At 48.8% G+C, this 2500-nt stretch overlaps 1 protein-coding gene across 6 annotated transcripts in view; it reads left to right on the top strand.

Annotated features, from left to right (window-relative positions):
• LOC118220837 (transcription activator BRG1) overlaps window positions 1-2500 on the top strand; it is a 30244-nt gene that overhangs the window by 18991 nt on the left and 8753 nt on the right. For 3 of the 6 annotated variants that reach the window (XM_035405170.1, XM_035405171.1, XM_035405169.1), the window contains exons 25-26: window positions 305-468; window positions 1239-1520. In XM_035405170.1, coding sequence (XP_035261061.1) covers window positions 305-468; window positions 1239-1520 — 446 coding nt within the window. The other 3 variants (XM_035405172.1, XM_035405173.1, XM_035405174.1) reach the window with 2 other exon arrangements.

Genomic DNA, 2500 nt, shown 5'->3' with positions numbered 1-2500 from the left:
CAACAGAGCACAGAAAAGTGTTTGAATCCAAAACAAATACGTATTTGACCCAGGTCTGACATGCACACACATTTGCTGGGAAAGTTTTCGTGTTTATATTCTTTGAACAGTCTTGACTCTTAAATTAGAACCTCACCTGAAAAATATTCTGGGTCTGTGGGCAGAGAGATGAGCAGAGTCTGTCACCACACATACACAAGCCTATCTATACATTCATACTGCATACAGATTAGGAGTTTTTGTATAACTGATTTTAGTAGATTTCCTGCGTGTTGCATAGAAGGGGTTTGACGCGTCTCCGCAGGCACTACCAAAGCGGAGGATCGTGGGATGCTGCTGAAGACCTTCAATGACCCCGCCTCCCAGTACTTCATCTTCCTCCTGAGCACCCGGGCCGGGGGGCTGGGCCTCAACCTGCAGTCGGCCGACACCGTGGTCATCTTCGACAGCGACTGGAACCCCCATCAGGTACGGCCCGCCCGCCCCGCCCGCCAGCGTCGCCCGCCTCCGTCCCGGGGAGCGCCAGCGCCAGCACGCTAGCCCCTGGAGAGGTGGAGGGCCGCTGGAATAAATAATAGGGTTCTGTGTGTACGTCCTCATCGTCAAACTCAATGTGTTTTGGTTGGAGTGACACACACACACACTCATCGTAATTCTTAAGAAATACCTTGATCTGGTAAGTGGCTTACAAATACCATTTAACATTCCAAATTGAAAATATGAGCGGTAAAGAAAACTGTTAAACTGTTTCTGTTGGACAGTAACTGAATATCACTGACATCAGCAGTCCCGAAGTTCACGCCTGGCTGTTTGTCCAACCCTGGCGTTTAGTGTTGGAGATGTAACTTGTCCCGAGATTAAAAAATGTGAAATATCCGGCGAAATGTGAATCCCTTGTGTGTTTCTGTCCTTGAGAAGGTTACAGCGCGATAGAGTGTGCCCTTTCAGTGCTATCCAAGGGCCACGAGCTTCATGGTGTCTTCCAGACGCGTGCTTTGTGTGGTCACCATGCCAACTGTCTAACCTCCAGCTCTGTGTATGTTTTCTCTCTCTCTAAATCTTCTCGGCCTTTCCTTCCTCCCCTCCGGCGGATCCTCGCGCTGCTGGTTCTTCTCGCTCCCGGTTCTCTGGATTCTCTCGTTCTTCCGGTTCCTCCCCTCTCCCCGGGTTCTGTCCTTTTTCCTCCTCCTCGATTCGGTCCGGTCCGGTCCGGTCCTCCTCCTCCCCTCCTCCCCCAGGACCTGCAAGCCCAGGACCGCGCCCACCGCATCGGGCAGCAGAACGAGGTGCGCGTCCTGCGCCTCTGCACGGTCAACAGCGTGGAGGAGAAGATCCTGGCCGCCGCCAAGTACAAACTCAACGTGGACCAGAAGGTGATCCAGGCCGGCATGTTCGACCAGAAGTCCTCCAGCCACGAGCGCCGCGCCTTCCTTCAGGCCATCCTGGAGCACGAGGAGCAGGACGAGGTCGGGCCACGGCGGTCGGGCTCAGTGGGGGGGTGTGGCACAGTTGGGGTGTGGGTGGGTGTGACCTCCACTTCGACCAATAGCATACTGTTTTTGCTGTGCTGTCATCTGCATCTTCAGTGGGGACTCTTCTCCCCCCTTGTAATGGGAGAGTGAGATTTCATTGGTGGAGCTGCCGTGAACTGTCAATTGCTCACATGTTCGCAATCAAAAGAATTGGCTGTATACAGAAGATTATGATTGGTTCACAGTATTGAGGACATGATAGCCCCTCCCATTTTCTGGTTCATGAAGCCTCACTGTCCCATCACTGATTCCATTGCACTGTGGCCTCCTGAGCCAAATATGCATGCTGTGTACAGGCTAAGATTGAGGAGCTGCCAGCTTTGATGAACAAAAATATGAAGTCTGATGGTGACGCCTTGTCAAATAGTATAGGGCCAGCAGTTGGAATTGGTTCCATTTCAGTTCAGTAAATTCACAAATGAGAAGACACACATATTAATGAGCAGCAAATCAACAGGGAATAAACATTCAAAAAGAAGTTTGTTGAGCTGTTAAACTATGATGTCTAATTACGTCAGTTTGGAACATTGTACTGATATGTTACACCTATCACCTTTTGAATAACACATCCTGTATATTCTCAATCACTGCACCCACAAAAGATAACTCGGTAGCGACAAAACATTTGTAGCCATTTCTTAAAGAAAGTAGCAGAGCGTGCAATCTTCTTTTTGAAGGCAAGTTCCCAAAATGAATTGAAATTCAGTGAACGAATTGAAGATGGTCTTTGTGTTTTTTGAGGATTTTTTAAAATGAATTTACAAATTGATGAAACACTGAAGTTGAATTGACCTCAGCTTATTTGATTTATTTGTTGTAATGTCGATGAGGTGGTGCGCTTGCATCCAGTACTTTACGTTGTACGTCTGGCATAGTGTGCTGAATCGTCGCTTTGCTGAATATTCTTAGAGGGGGTGCGGTTATTCCTCTGAATGCCATCCTCTTTACACGGTGAGAGTAGTAGAGCA

This window comes from Anguilla anguilla, chromosome 2 (assembly GCF_013347855.1).
Source record: "Anguilla anguilla isolate fAngAng1 chromosome 2, fAngAng1.pri, whole genome shotgun sequence".
In the NCBI taxonomy this organism is placed as follows: domain Eukaryota; kingdom Metazoa; phylum Chordata; class Actinopteri; order Anguilliformes; family Anguillidae; genus Anguilla; species Anguilla anguilla.
The sequence above is the reverse complement of the archived record's forward strand: the minus strand, read 5'-3'. Positions and strand labels throughout refer to the sequence as shown.